General features: G+C 41.3%; 1 protein-coding gene across 1 annotated transcript; it reads left to right on the plus strand.

Annotated features, from left to right (window-relative positions):
- Positions 1-2,645: 2,645 nt before the first annotated feature.
- On the plus strand, positions 2,646-11,863 carry LOC120023578 (adhesion G protein-coupled receptor E5-like; the record flags this gene model as incomplete). The annotated part of the gene is made up of 7 exons (XM_038967617.1): positions 2,646-2,843; positions 3,464-3,580; positions 6,591-6,691; positions 7,235-7,393; positions 10,886-11,057; positions 11,266-11,367; positions 11,617-11,863. Coding segments are annotated over 7 exons (891 nt in total), but the record flags the coding sequence as incomplete, so codon positions are not given.
- Positions 11,864-13,816: the final 1,953 nt, after the last annotated feature.

Raw genomic sequence — 13,816 nt, forward strand, 5'->3', positions numbered from 1 at the left:
AAGATCCTGTCCAAGGCTTTGTCCAACAGGCTGAGGGAGGTGATGGGGCAAATCATACATACGGACCAGTCCTACTGTGTTCCTGGCAGGCAGATAGGGGATAACATTTCTCTGATTCGTGACTTTTTGGACGTCTCTAGGGCTATTGGGTTGGATGCAGGTCTAATTTCAATTGATCAGGAAAAGGCATTTGACCGAGTTGAACATCAATATTTATGGCATACGCTTGAGGCGTTTGGGTTCAGCTCTGGTTTTATTGACATATGGTGACATTGAAAGTGTATTGAAAGTTAACGGTGGTTTGAGTGCTCCTTTTAAAGTGTGTAGAGGTATTAGGCAGGGATGTTCTTTATCAGGGATGTTGTATGCCATTGCTATAGAGCCACTACTAAATAGCATTAGAAGTCGCATTGAAGGGGTGTACCTTTCCAAGGATATTCCTCCTATTCGTCTCTCAGCCTATGCTGATGATGTAGTTGTTTTGGTGAAAAATCAAGCGGAGGTGGATAGTTTGAGTCTAATGGTTGATCGGTTTAGGGGAATATCCTCGGCAAAAGTAAATTGGGAGAAGAGTTGTGCTTTACAGATTGGAGAATGGTCTGGAGGGATCATGGCTTTGCCAGGGGGATTGGAATGGTGTAAGGGAGGGTTTAAGTATCTTGGAGTGTACTTAGGAGATGAGGGGATTATGGAAAGAAATTGGATTGGGGTGGTTGAAATGGTGGAAGGGAGGATGAGGAGATGGCGTTGGTTGTTATCTCGAATGTCATATAGGGGGCGAACTATTATAGTTAACAATGTGATTGCCTCTGCACTATGGCATCGGTTGGCAGTTTTAGAACCACCATCTGGCCTTCTGGCTAAGATACAGGCAATTATGGTGGATTTTTTTTGGGATAAATATCACTGGGTTCCACAAAGTGTTTTGTATTTGTCAAAAGAGGAGGGGGGACAAGGTCTGGTACATCTTGCTAGTAGGGCTGCTGCTTTCCGTTTTCAGTTTATTCAAAGGTTGCTTTATGGACAGGAAAATGTGGTGTGGAGGGGGGTAGCAGGCCTTGTGTTACAGAGGGTTGGAGGATTAGGTTTAAAGAAGGCTTTATTTCTGGTTGATAGTAACCAGATTTCTAGGGAGGGAGTACCTCCGTTTTACAGAGGTCTTCTCAGAGTGTGGAGCATCATGAAGGTGTCCAGACGAACTTCAGCGGAGTCAGTGCATTGGCTGTTGGAGGAACCTCTGGTGTTTGGGGCAAGACTGGATTGTACAACTGCAGCTGTTCCACATTTCTCCAAGATTCTGGTGAAGGGAAAAAGAATCACCTTAAGACAGTTAATGGCAATGGCTGGGCCCGACTTAATGGATGGAAGACAGTTGGCTGAACATTTGGGGGTGAGGTCGGAAAGGATTGTTGGACAAATGCTGGGAAGCTGCAGGAAAGCTCTGTCTGCGGAAGAGTGGGGAATGCTTAATAGCCACAAGAAGAAGGAACAAGATGAAGACGTCTCATTTCCAAGATTAGGGATTACACCAAATATCCCAGAGTCAGAGAGAAAGGGTGTATTGTTGGATTTGAGAGGGTTGGAGGAGGTGGGTTTGGATGAGGTGAATGGGAAGGATTTGTATAGAGGGTGTGTTAAGGTGTTAAATAAAGAGAAATTGAAAAATAGAAAAGACACTCCATGGAGGGTAAAATTGGGAATTGATGACAAGGTAAAGCCAGCATGGAGAGCACTGTACAAACCACCGTTACAAAAGGGTACTGGTGATATGCAATGGAGGGTGTTACATGGCATTATTGCAGTTAATGCTTTTGTATCTGTCATTAATTCAGATGTTAGAGATGGATGTCCTTTTTGTAATATAAGAGAAACCATTTTTCACTGTTTTATGGAGTGTGAGAGGATAAAACCTTTATTGGAAATACTGGAATCATTGTTTAGAGCTGTAGGTGAGATTTTTAATAACAATGTTTTTATTTTGGGGTTTCAATATAGTAAGCAACAGAAAAGAAAATGTCAAATGTTAAATTTTATTTTGGGACAAGCTAAGATGTCAATTTTTTTGAGTAGGAAACATAAAATAGACACGGGATATGAGAAGGATATAAGATGTGTTTTTAAAGGATTAGTGAAAGCAAGAATAAAAGTGGATTTTGAGTTCTTCTCAGCTGTAAAAGATCTCCCATTGTTTGAGGAGAAGTGGGCATATGAAGGAGCGCTTTGTTTTGTAGAGGAGGGGAAATTATTTTTTGTTGAGGAAATAAGTTGAATGTATATGTTCTTTTGTATTTTTATTTTATTTATTTTGTGTAGGAATTACATTCATTGTTTCATTTCTGAAAAGGCAGTGTGTTATTATTTATGTTAACATTTGAGTAGAAAATAAAGGTTTTATAAAAACTCAAAACTCAAAACTCAAAACTCAAAACTCTCTCTCTCTCTCTCTCTCTCTCTCTCTCTCTCTCCTCTCTCTCTCTCTCTCTCTCTCTCTCTCTCTCTCTCTCTCTCTCTCTCTCTCTCCCCTCTCTCTCTCTCTCTCTCTCTCTCTCTCTCTCTCTCTCTCTCTCTCTCTCTCTCTCTCTCTCTCTCTCTCTCTCTCTCTCTCTCTCTCTCTCTCTCTCTCTCTCTCTCTCTCTCTCTCTCTCTCGGATACCTTTGAGCTGCGTCTGTTGACGTGGCTGGGTCTGTCGGTGTCTGTGGTGTGTCTGTTGCTGTGCATCCTGACTTTCTGGCTGTGTCGGTCCATCCAGGGGACACGCACCACCATCCACCTCCACCTCTGTGTCTGCCTCTTCATCGCTGACCTCGTCTTCCTCACCGGCATCTCTCACACACAGAGCAAGGTGGGTATAGCGATGTGGGGAGTGTGTGTATGTGTTTGTGTGTGTGTCAATCTGACCATCAAGGTATATATAGCAATTTATCTTTATAATATTTTCCTTGTCACTTTGAAGATTTGGTGTTGCTCCCCCCCAAGGATCTTGTACCCCTTTGTATACCCAGGATTACAAACAAATAACTAAAAATAGCCCTTTTTACATCCAGTCAGTTCTAAGTTTTTGAATATTCAATTTTACTTTCATCTCTCCTCCTCCCCTCCCCTTCTCCTCCTCTCCCCTCCTCTCCTCTCCTTTCCACCCCTTCTCCACCTCTCCCCTCCTCTCCTCTCCTCCACCCTGTCCCCCCTGTCCTCTCCTCTCCTCCCCCTGTCCTCTCCTCTCCTCCCCTTGTCCTCTCCACTCCTACTCCCTGTCCTCTCCACTCCTCCCCCTGTCCTCTCCACTCCTACTCCCTGTCCTCTCCACTCCTACTCCCTGTCCTCTCCACTCCTACTCCCTGTCCTCTCCACTCCTCCTCTCCTCTCCTCTCCTCTCCACTCCTACTCCCTGTCCTCCTCTCCTCTCCTCTCCTCTCCTCTCCTCTCCTCTCCTCTCCTCTCCTCTCCTCTCCTCTCCTCTCTCAGGGAGGATGTAGGGTTGTAGCCGGTCTCCTCCACCTGTTCTTCCTAGGATCCTTCAGTTGGATGTTGTTAGAGGGGGTTCAGCTCTATCTCATGGTGGTCCTGGTCTTCAACACTACCATAAGGTATTGGATATATTTACTCTATGGTTATACATTATTATGTCTTAGTATATATTTAGAGTATATATTTGTATTTATTTCTGTATTATACATTTATGTTATATTCATTTAGATACGTAATGTGTGTATTTATATTATTTCCTAATCTATTATATATTTTCATTATGTACACTACAGTTCAAAAGTTTGGGGTCACTTAGAAATGTCCTTGTTTTTGAAAGAAAAGCAAATTTTTTGTCCATTAAAATAACATCAAATTGATCAGAAATACAGTGTAGCCTTCATTTTTCAGAACAAGAATAGACTGATGAGTTTCAGAAGAAAATGATTTGTTTCTGGCCATTTTGAGCCTGTAATCGAACCCACAAATGCTGATGCTCCAGATACTCAACTAGTCTAAAGGCCAGTTTTATTGCTTCTTTAATCAGAACAACCATTTTCAGCTGTGTTAACATAATTGCAAAAGGGTTTTCTAATGATCAATTAGCCTTTTAAAATGATAAACTTGGATTAGCTAACACAACGTGACATTGGAACACAGAAGTGATGGTTGCTGATAATGGGCCTTTATACGCCTATGTAGATATTACATAAAAAATTAGCCGTTTAAACCTGCAACAGGCATTTACAACATTAACAATGTCTACACTGTATTTCTGATCAATTTGATGTTATTGTAATGGACAATGTTTTTATTTTCTTTCAAAAACAAGGACATTTCTAAGTGTTGAACGGTAGTGTGTGTCTTACTACTTTATTTTATCTCTTATCTACCTTGGTGTGTTACCTTTTCTTTTAACTGCTATTTTATTAACTTCTTATGGGCAGGTGGGACAGTAGCGTCCCACCTGGCCAACATCCGGTGAAATTGCAGAGAGCGAAATTCAAACTACAGTATTATAAATATTTAACTTTCATAAAATCACAAGTGTAATACATCAAAATACAGCTTAACTTCTTGTTAATCCAGCCGCGGTGTCAGATTTTAAAAAGGCTTTACGGCGGAAGCATACCATGCGATTATCAGAGGACATCGCCCCGCATACAAACACATGAAAAACATATTTCAACCAGGCAGGTGCGACACGAAAGTCAAAAATAGCGATATAATAAATCCCTTAACTTTGATCTTCTTCTGTTGGCACTCCAAAAGGTCCCAGATACATCACAAATGGTCCTTTTGTTCGATAAAGTCCTTCTTTATATCCATAAAATCTCAGTTTAGCTGGCGCGCTCCAGTCAATAATCCACCCAGTTTCCCTCCATCAAAATGCATACAAAATGAATCCCAAACGTTACTAATAAACTTTTCCAAACAAGTCAAATAACATTAAAATTTAAGACGGAGAATCGTTATTGTCTTTACCGGAGAAAAATACCAAAGAACGCGTTCTCATTCACACGCTTGGAAACACTACAGCCAAAATGGGAGCCACCTAGACAAACTACAATTTCTGGCTCATTTTTCCAAAAAATTGCCTGAAACTCTTTCTAAAGACTGTTGACATCTAGTGGAAGCCCTAGGAACTGCAACCTGGGAGGACTTCGCCTTATAATAACAGTGACAGCCATTGAAAATAGTGGTAGGCTGAATTTTTGGGGGTGGGATGGTTTGTCCTCTGTGTTTCGCCTGCCATATTAATTCTGTTATACTCACAGACATTATTTGAACCGTTTTAGAAACGTTAGAGTGTTCCCTATCCAAATATACCAATTATATTAACTTATCTGCGCTACGGATACCGAATTCGGGTTCACTTTCCTAAACAACCGCTGAATTGCAGGGTGCCAAATTCAAAAATATTACTAAAAATATTTATAATCATGCAATCACAAGTGAAATATACCAAAACACAGCTTAGCTTGTTGTTAATCCACCTATCGTGTCAGATTTTGAAAATATATTTTACAGTGAAAGAAATCCAAGCTTTTGTGAGTGTAGCTTTCAATGCTATAAAAGCTTAGCCTTATATTAGTTTGGTTAGCTTGGTCATGAAAGTAAGAAAAGCAATAAAATTAATCGCTTACCTTTGATAATCTTCGGGTGTTTCCACTGACGAGACTCCCAGTTACACAACAAATGTTCTTTATATTACTTTTATCACAAAAAAACGGCATTTGGGTTGCGCATTATTTTGAGAAAACAAAAGCCGTGTTCCGTTTGACAAATCCCAAAAAGTATCCGAAATGGTCGTAGAAACATTTAAATGTTTTTTATAATCAAACCTCAGGTTGTCTTTCACAAACATAATCGATAATATTTCAACCGGAGCATAACCTATTCATTAAGAGAGAAAAGGAAAATGGTGAGCTCCTCCCGCAAGAGGGGTCAGGAAATATTCAGAGGACACCTGACCTCTTTTGAAACATCTCGCTAATTTTTTCAAAATAAAAGCCTGAAACTACGTCTAAAGCCTGGTCACAGCCTGAGGAAGCCATTGGAAAAAGAATCTGATTGATACCCCTTTAAATGGAGGTTAGACAGGCCAGGAAACAAAGATTTAAAAAAATATATATCACTTCCGGGTTACTTTTTCTCAGGATTTCGCTTGCAGAATTGGTATTATTTGTCTCACAGACAATATTTCGACAGTTTTGGAAACTTTGGAGTTTTTCAATCCTAATCTGTAAATTATATGCATATTCTACGATCTGGGCCAGAGAAAATGTCAGTTTACTTTGGGTACGTTATTAAAAATAAAAAAATAAATCTGGCCCCTAGCGCTAAGAAGTTAACATCCTAACTTCTAGTCCTGACTAACAGGCAGTTTACTTTGGGCACGCTTTTCATCCGGATGTGAAAATACTGCCCCCTACCCAAGAGAGGTTCAACTCTTTGTTTTTCTTTTTCTTATTGTAAACCTCTGTACCTGTATTTTATGAAGCTCTTTGTTTCTTATTATTATTGTAAACCTCCGTACCTGTATTTTATGAACCTCTGTGATTCTTCTTCTTACTGTAGACCTCTGTACCTGTATTTTATGAAGCTCTGTGATTCTTCTTCTTACTGTAAACCTCTGTACCTGTATGCTGTGGGATATGGCCTGCCACTGGTTGTTGTCATCATCTCTGCTATCACCTACCCGGATGGATACGGTACCACACAACAGTGAGTACAGTGTGTCTGAGTCTCTAACTCTGTGTGTGTGTGTGTGTGTGTGTGTGTGTGTGTGTGTGTGTGTGTGTGTGTGTGTGTGTGTGTGTGTGTGTGTGTGTGTGTGTGTGTGTGTGTGTGTGTGTGTGTGTGTGTGTGTGTGTGTGTGTGTGTGTGTGTGTGTGTGTGTGTGTGTGTGTGTGTGTGTGTGTGTGTGTGTGTGTGTGTGTGTGTGTGTGTGTGTGTGTGTGTGTGTGTGTGTGTGAGAGAGAGAGAGAGAAAGATAAAGAGAGTTGCGTGTGTCCCAAATAAATAACCTGTCAGCTGCTGGTTGTCTCTGGAGAGAAGTTTTATTAAACATAATTATAACATGTAAATAACACCAGATAACATAATTCCAACTTTAATATAACCTTATTCTAACTATTTCCACTCTGTGTGTAATCTGTTGGTTGTCTCCAGAGAAAGATCCTTGATTGAACCTAACTTAAAGTTAACACAACATAACAGAAATATAACATGTACTTAACCTAAATCTAATGTTATCCTCTCTGTCAGCTGTTGGTTGTCTCTGGAGAGAGGATTCATCTGGAGTTTCTTCGGCCCAGTGTGCACCATCATCATCCTCAACGCTTTCATCTTCATCATCACTGTTTGGAGGCTGGCCCAGAAGTTCTCGAGTCTCAACCCTGACCTCTCCAACCTAAACAAGATCAAGTAAGGAGTGTGTGTGTGTGTGTGTGTGTGTGTGTGTGTGTGTGTGTGTGTGTGTGTGTGTGTGTGTGTGTGTGTGTGTGTGTGTGTGTGTGTGTGTGTGTGTGTGTGTGTGTGTGTGTGTGTGTGTGTGTGTGTGTGTGTGTGTGTGTGTGTGTCAAAATAAAATGTAACAATTGACATTTTTTTCTTCTGCTGCTTACTGTATTGAAACCCCAAAATAAAAACAGTTTTATTGAAAGTCTCCCCTACGGCTGTAAACAAAGACTAGTCTTTCACAGAGAGGACATCCATCTCCAACATCTTAATGAATGACAGATACGAAAGCATTAACTGCAATGATACCATGTTATACATGTCATTCAACCAAGTTAATCTTTAAATCGATGTATAACACTTGTATGTTTTATGAATTTTTATAATGAGTATTTCTGTTTTTGAATTTGGCGCTCTGCAATTCCACTGGATGTTGGCCAGGTCCCACGTGAGATTAAAAACGTAACTTCTTGTTAATCCAGCCGCTTTGTCAGATTTCAAAAAGGCTTTACGGCAAAAGCATACCATGCGATTATCTGAGGACAGCGCCCAGCACACAAAAGCATTAAAAACATTTTACAACCAGGCAGATGCGTCACGAAAGTCAGAAATAGCGATAAAATAAATCACTTACCTTTGAAGATCTTCCTCTGGTTGCAATCCAAAGGGTCCCAGTTACATCACAAATTGTCGTTTTGTTTGATAAAGTCCTTCTTTTTATCCCCAAAAAAGTCTATTTAGTTTGCACGCTTCATTCAGTAATCCACCGGTTTGCCTCGTTCAAAATGCATACAAAATGAATCCCAAACGTTACCAATAACCTCCTCCAAACAAGTCAAACAACATTTCTAATCAATCCTCAAGTACCCTAATATGTAAATAAACGATCCAATTTAAGACGGAGAATAGTATGTTCATTACCGGAGATAAATTATGAAGTGCGCGCCCTCACCGGAAAACGCTACAAACACTTCAGCTAAAATGGGAGCCACTTAGAAAAACTACAAATTCTAGCTCATTTTTTCCAAAAAACAAGCCTGAAACTCTTTCTAAAGACTATTGACATCTAGTGGAAGCAATAGGAACTGCAATCTGGGAGGTTTTCCTTTTATATCCTTATAGACAGCCATAGTAATCAGTGCTGAGCTGAAAATAAAAATTCTGGATGGATTGTCCTCGGGTTTTTCGCCTGCCATATCAGTTTTGTTATACTCACAGACACTCACAAACTTTAGAGTGTTATCTATCCAATACTACCATGCATATGCATATCCTAGAATCTGGGCCTGAGTAACAGGTAGTTTACTTTGGGCACCTCAGTCATCCAAACGTCCGAATACTGCCCCCTAGCCTTAAGAAGTTCTTTAAGTCTAATCTCTCTTCCTTCTGTAATACCAGACCTGCCACCCCTCTCCACACCACATTTTTCGGTCCATAAAGCAACCTTTGAATAAACTGAAACCGCAAAGCAGCAGTCCTACTAGCAAGATGTACAAGACCTTGTCCTTCCTCCTCTTTAGACAAATACAAAACACTTTGTGGAACCCAATGATAATTATCCCCCCAAAATATCTACCATAATTGCCTGTAACTAGGCCAGAAGGCCAGATTGGTGGCTCTAAAAAATGACAACCGATGCCACAGTGCAGAGGCAACCACATTATTAACAATAAGAGTGCACCCCCTATATGACGTAAGAGATAACAAGCAACGCCATCTAAACATCCTCCCTTCCACCATTTCAACCACCCCATTCCATTTTTTTTCTCCATTGTCTCCTCATCCCCTAGGTACTCTCCAATATACTTAAAACATAGGTGTTAATGTTCAACTCGGTCAAATGCCTTTTCCTGATCAATTGAAATTAGACCAGCATCCAACCTAATAGCTCCCTCAGCCTGTTGGACAAGGCCTTGGACAGGACATTATAATCAGTGCACATTAAGGCCACTGGCCTCCAGTTCTTCACCTCCCTAGGGTCACCCTTTCTTGGCAATAGGGTGAGGACAGTCCTTCTGCAGCTTAGCGGAAGTAACCCTCCAGTCAAACCATCGTTAACTGCTGCTAGCTAATCCTCTCCCAATATAGCCCCAAAAATACTTTAAAAAGTCAACAGGAAGCCCATCAGTGCCCTTCCATTTTCCATGCCTTTTAAGCTGCACCAGCGCTAGAGCTGCTACCGGGCTCTATGCGCTCATTCTCTGGACAATTTCGCACCAAGTACCCCTCTCTTCCAGACCCAAAGCATTTCATTGATTCAGTAGAAGCGTAGAACACATAATCAAACGCATCAATCTTGAAACTGAACGCTAAATTCAGTTCGTCAGTATCCTTCTTTAAAATCATGTGCACTCGTCTCCTATGAGACACGACATGTTTCAACAAAGGCGATTTGCATCCAAAAATAAAAACAATTATTGTAGAAACAAGTTGTCCAAGACGAGATAACTCTCGCTCCAACACTTCTCTAACAACAGCGGGCAACGTTAGAAAGTCTAACTTTCTTCGCCAGATTCATAAGAGGGAACGCCGACGTCCGTGTCTCCCGCAACACAACACCACTCTCAACTATCGTATTCACCTTTTCAATACAATCTAACAATATTACTACAGCGCTATTCATCCTTGAGCCTGATTTTATGCGATCCCACCCAATGATAGTGCCCACCGCTAAACTACATTCTTCCACCGAACAACCTGTCTGCAGCGGGAATCTTCACCCCATGCAGCCGACTTAGTTTTTCAGACACCTCCACGAGTGGCCTTTACAACCAGCCCCTCCCGCTGGTTACGCCTTGGAGAGAACCAACCTCAACGATCCCACCACCCCTATACGTGCTTAGTGATAGTGAGACAATATACCCTTAAAACAACTAAACTACTCAATATATATATATATATATATACAGTGGGGAGAACAAGTATTTGATACACTGCCAATTTTGCAGGTTTTCCTACTTACAAAGCATGTAGAGGTCTGTAATTTTTATCATAGGTACACTTCAACTGTGAGAGACATTGTATGATTTTTAAGTAATTAATGGAGAGAGGAATGGAGAGAGAGACAGAGAGAGAGAGGAATGGAGAAATAAAGGGAATATTAGAACAGCCCAAAATCCTTGGTGTGTGAATGAATTAACTAATGCAATTCAGATTTTATTTGTGAAATAAAACTTCTAAAACTGTCTTTCTCCCCTTGTCTTCCCTCCCTTCCTCCCCCTCCACCCCTCCCATCCCTCCTCCCCTCCCCTCCCTTCTTCCCCTTATCTCCCTCCTCCTCCCTCCTCCCTCCCCCCCTCCTCCCCTCTCCCCTCCTCCCTCCTCCCCCCTCATTCCCTCCTCCTTCCCGTCCTCCCTCCTCCCTCCCCTCCTCCTCCCCTCTCCCCTCCCTCCTACTTCCCCTCCTCCCCCCTCCTCCTCCTCCCCTCCTCCCCTCCTCCTCCCTCTCTCTCTCTCCAGGGTGTTCACAGTGACAGCAGTGGCCCAGCTGTGTGTGTTGGGTACTATGTGGATATTTGGAGTGTTCCAGTTCCAAGAGGAGGGGACAGTGGTCATGACATATCTCTTCACTATCCTCAACTCTCTACAGGGAGCACTGCTGTTCATCATGCACTGCCTACTGAACAAAACGGTATGGTGTGTGTGTGTGTGTGTGTGTGTGTGTGTGTGTGTGTGTGTGTGTGTGTGTGTGTGTGTGTGTGTGTGTGTGTGTGTGTGTGTGTGTGTGTGTGTGTGTGTGTGTGTGTGTGTGTGTGTGTGTGTGTGTGTGTGTGTGTGTGTGTGTGTGTGTATGTGTGTAGTGTGTAGTGTGTAACACTGTGCTCTGCTGCCCTCATCAGGTTAGAGAGGAGTATGGCAAGCTCCTGTCCTGTATCTGCACACCACAGAAGAAGAGATACTCGGAGTTCAGCACTACCAACCCTTCCTCCAGCCAATCCCAGGTACAGAGACAGAGAGAGAGAGAGAGAGAGAGAGAGAGAGAGAGAGAGAGAGAGAGAGAGAGAGAGAGAGAGAGAGAGAGAGAGAGAGAGAGAGAGAGAGAGAGAGAGAGAGAGAGAGAGAGAGAGAGAGAGAGAGAGAGAGAGAGAGAGAGAGAGAGAGAGAGAGAGAGAGAGAGAGAGAGAGAGAGAGAGAGAGAGAGAGCACTTTCAGTATGTTAACCTCTGTCCTTGTACCATTGTGTGTCCTAGGGGTCAAGGGATCCCCAAAATACAGGGGGGTTGCAGATATGATGACATCACCGAACCCCCACAATGCACCTCTTTACTCCCCTTCCCTTTTCCGGCCTGGTCAGTAGAAAATGTGCCCTACTATCCCGGCTGGTTAGTAAAAATGTGCTCTATCTAGAACCTAAAATGGTTCTTCGGCTGTACCTGTAGGAGAATCCTTTGAATAACCCTTTTTTGGTTCCGGATAGAACGTTTTTTTTGTTCTAGGTAGAACCTTTTTGGATTCCATCTAGATACCTTTCCACAGAGGGTTTTACCTGGAACCATAAAGGTGCTTGTATGTGGACAGCCAAAGAACCCTTTTGGAATCCCCTTTTTCTAAGCGTGTACTAGCCTGGCTGGTCAGCAGAAAATGTACCTTACTAGCCCGGCTGATCAGCAGAAAATATACCTTACTAGCCCGGCTGATCAGTGCTTGGAATCCTTAAATTCCACCCCTGATTAGACACCTGTCTTATCAAGCGTTACGTTATCCAAACAGAAGTCATATTATCTTCATGCCATCCAATAGGAATCCATATCCTCTTTATGTCATCCAATAGGATAAGAGGGAGAAGGAAGTGACAATGATGCAATGATGTCACAGTAGTTTCATTTTCACCGACGTAACATTTACATTTCAGTCATTAAGCAGATGTTCATATGCAGAGCATCTCACAGACAGAAAAGAAAGAAGGACCATATGATGTTTATGTCATCCAATAGGAATCCATATGATCTTATGTCATCCAATCAGAAGTTACATCCTCTTTATGTCATTTTTACAGCCACAGAAGATCAGTACTATTTTACACCACGTCTTCAAATAGATGAAACCACAAACAGAAGCGTTCTTCCTTTACAGTAATGCGATAGATTTATAGTAATATTTATTACCAAGAGCACAAGAGAGGGTGACTTTTCTACACAAATAAATCCAAAGGGATTTAGAAAAACCTAATGTGAACCTTATGTGAAGATATGTGTTAGTTGTGACCTAATGGAGTGTTATACTATAAATGTGTGTATTTTCTGCAGTCATTAATACTTCATAATAACTTTCAAGAATAGACCTTTTCAAATTATTATACATATTTATTAATACTTATAATAATTATTTCAAACGTTGTTTAAATGCTAATGTAATGGAAGGCTTGTAATGCTTACACATTCTTATAAATGTTTATAAACGCTTAAAAAACATATATTTTTTTATAGTTCATAAATTGTTTATTAAAACGCTTATTCGTTATAGTTATTATGCAGTGTTACCATAGCAACCTCTATCAGGGCCTTCATGCACCCCAACAATCTGACGGGACACAGAGTATCAGAGGATGGCTGGTAGGTGGTCCGGAAGGGGGCTAGTTGAATCATTTAGCATTTTTCAAATACCTGAAAAAGCTTTTTCCTGCTATCTAGAGCCATAACCATTATGCTTAATTCTATGTAAAATGTATATATTTTACATAGAATATATATTTTTTGCGTGTCTAAGTTTACTTATTGAGCTGTCTGTACCCTCCTGACTGGTGATTATTATTATTATGCATCACTTTTTAAAATCTGCCTAAAATATTCAATGCAATATGAGTCTTCAGTACATTTAGTTATTGCTTGCTTTTCCAAAGTCTACCAACCCTGCCAGCAGGCATGCCAGCTGAGATAGTTAACACACGGGATAAGCCCCTGTGTCCCCTGTGGGCATGATACCTCTGACCTTTGACCTCTATGCATATAATGAGAGAATAGAATAGAGTCTTTGAGTAGAACATGGCTTCATCAATCACACTGCTTTTGTCCAAAAACAGCGTTTATCAACAGGTTTTTTTCAGAAATCCCAGTTGAAAGATTCCCGGAATCAGGAGGAAGTAAGCAGGAAATCTGGAATTCTCCAATCGGGATTTGGGGGAAAACCTGGACATTTGATTGAAAGGTTAAAGAAAATGTGATACCCTACGGGTATTTTCCTGTAAACAGGAAGGTTTGTTTACTTCTGACCAACAGAACCCGTGTCCAGCGACTGTGAACCCAACTCCTTAGTTGTTCCGCCAAGAGAACCCAACCTCCTGACGAGGTCGCTAGGTGTTGGGTGAAGGTCGCTACAATAGATCATATTATAATATCATGAATAAAGTGGTAGAGGTCCTTTGGCACATATATTCTTTTGCACTTTTACTTC

Source organism: Salvelinus namaycush, chromosome 2 (genome assembly GCF_016432855.1).
Source record: "Salvelinus namaycush isolate Seneca chromosome 2, SaNama_1.0, whole genome shotgun sequence".
Lineage (NCBI taxonomy): Eukaryota > Metazoa > Chordata > Actinopteri > Salmoniformes > Salmonidae > Salvelinus > Salvelinus namaycush.